General features: G+C 37.9%; 1 protein-coding gene across 1 annotated transcript; it reads right to left on the bottom strand.

Moving 5' to 3' along the window:
* Nucleotides 1–4: 4 nt before the first annotated feature.
* On the bottom strand, nucleotides 5–472 carry LOC108357147 (COP9 signalosome complex subunit 5-like; the record flags this gene model as incomplete). Its single annotated transcript, XM_017608241.1, has 1 exon — nucleotides 5–472. A coding segment is annotated over exon 1 (333 nt), but the record flags the coding sequence as incomplete, so codon positions are not given.
* Nucleotides 473–850: the final 378 nt, after the last annotated feature.

Here is an 850-nt window from a genome sequence, read left to right as displayed (position 1 = left end):
ACTCGTAGGCTTGCGACTGCGCGTTTACACGAGTCTCGGTACCCTCTACAGGCAATGCGAAAGCGTCCATTACAATCATAGTGTTATCTTCAACTTTACCAAGCAGCAGACCCATAATCTCGAGAGTTCCACCTGAACGCGCATGCATTACCATCTTAAGCAATGACAATGCAGATATTTTGATATCCTTAAAATAATGAGGATCCTTTTCCCACGGCTTGGCATCGAGAATCTGTCGCTGTTGTTCGGCATCATAGCGGAAAATTTCATCGCATGCCGGCAGTGTCTTCACATTGTTCTCCAGCTCCCAAGTTTTGCGCGAGGCTTCAGCATCCATATTTAACTGCTTTAATTTATTGTAAAATAACAAATAACTACTTTTGCAAAAATGTGGCGATTTCTACTCATAAACAAGTCGCCAAACGAACTATCTGAAGAATCAGCTGTAGAGGTGCAAAAAAGATCGATTCTGACAGCGATTTTTTTAATTTTTGGTACAACATCGATGCTATGGGGCGAATTCGATGATGTTGCCGTTTTAATCCATATACTTCAAAATTGATACGTGTTTATTTGTGCAAATTTTCGGAAGATACTTTATTTTTTCGCTCATGTATGTATAAAGAGCTGACTGCATTCATTTTTATTTTACTGTACTTGTCTCACAAATAGGTCTGCGGCTGCAGCGCGTATATCTTCAGATTTAAAATTGATCCAATATGAAAAGAGAAATCAAGACCGATAGAAATAACATAAACGATAATAACGCCAATTTGTATTATTTCCGAATTGAATGTGAAATAACACAAATTTGCTTTATTTCATTTTTCGTTGAGCAATAACACCAACT

This window comes from Rhagoletis zephyria, unplaced genomic scaffold, assembly GCF_001687245.7.
Source record: "Rhagoletis zephyria isolate East Lansing unplaced genomic scaffold, Rhagoletis_zephyria_1.1 Rzeph_scaffold_71260, whole genome shotgun sequence".
Classification (NCBI taxonomy): domain Eukaryota; kingdom Metazoa; phylum Arthropoda; class Insecta; order Diptera; family Tephritidae; genus Rhagoletis; species Rhagoletis zephyria.
Note: the sequence above shows the minus strand (reverse complement) of the source record. Positions and strands in the feature narration are given on the sequence as shown.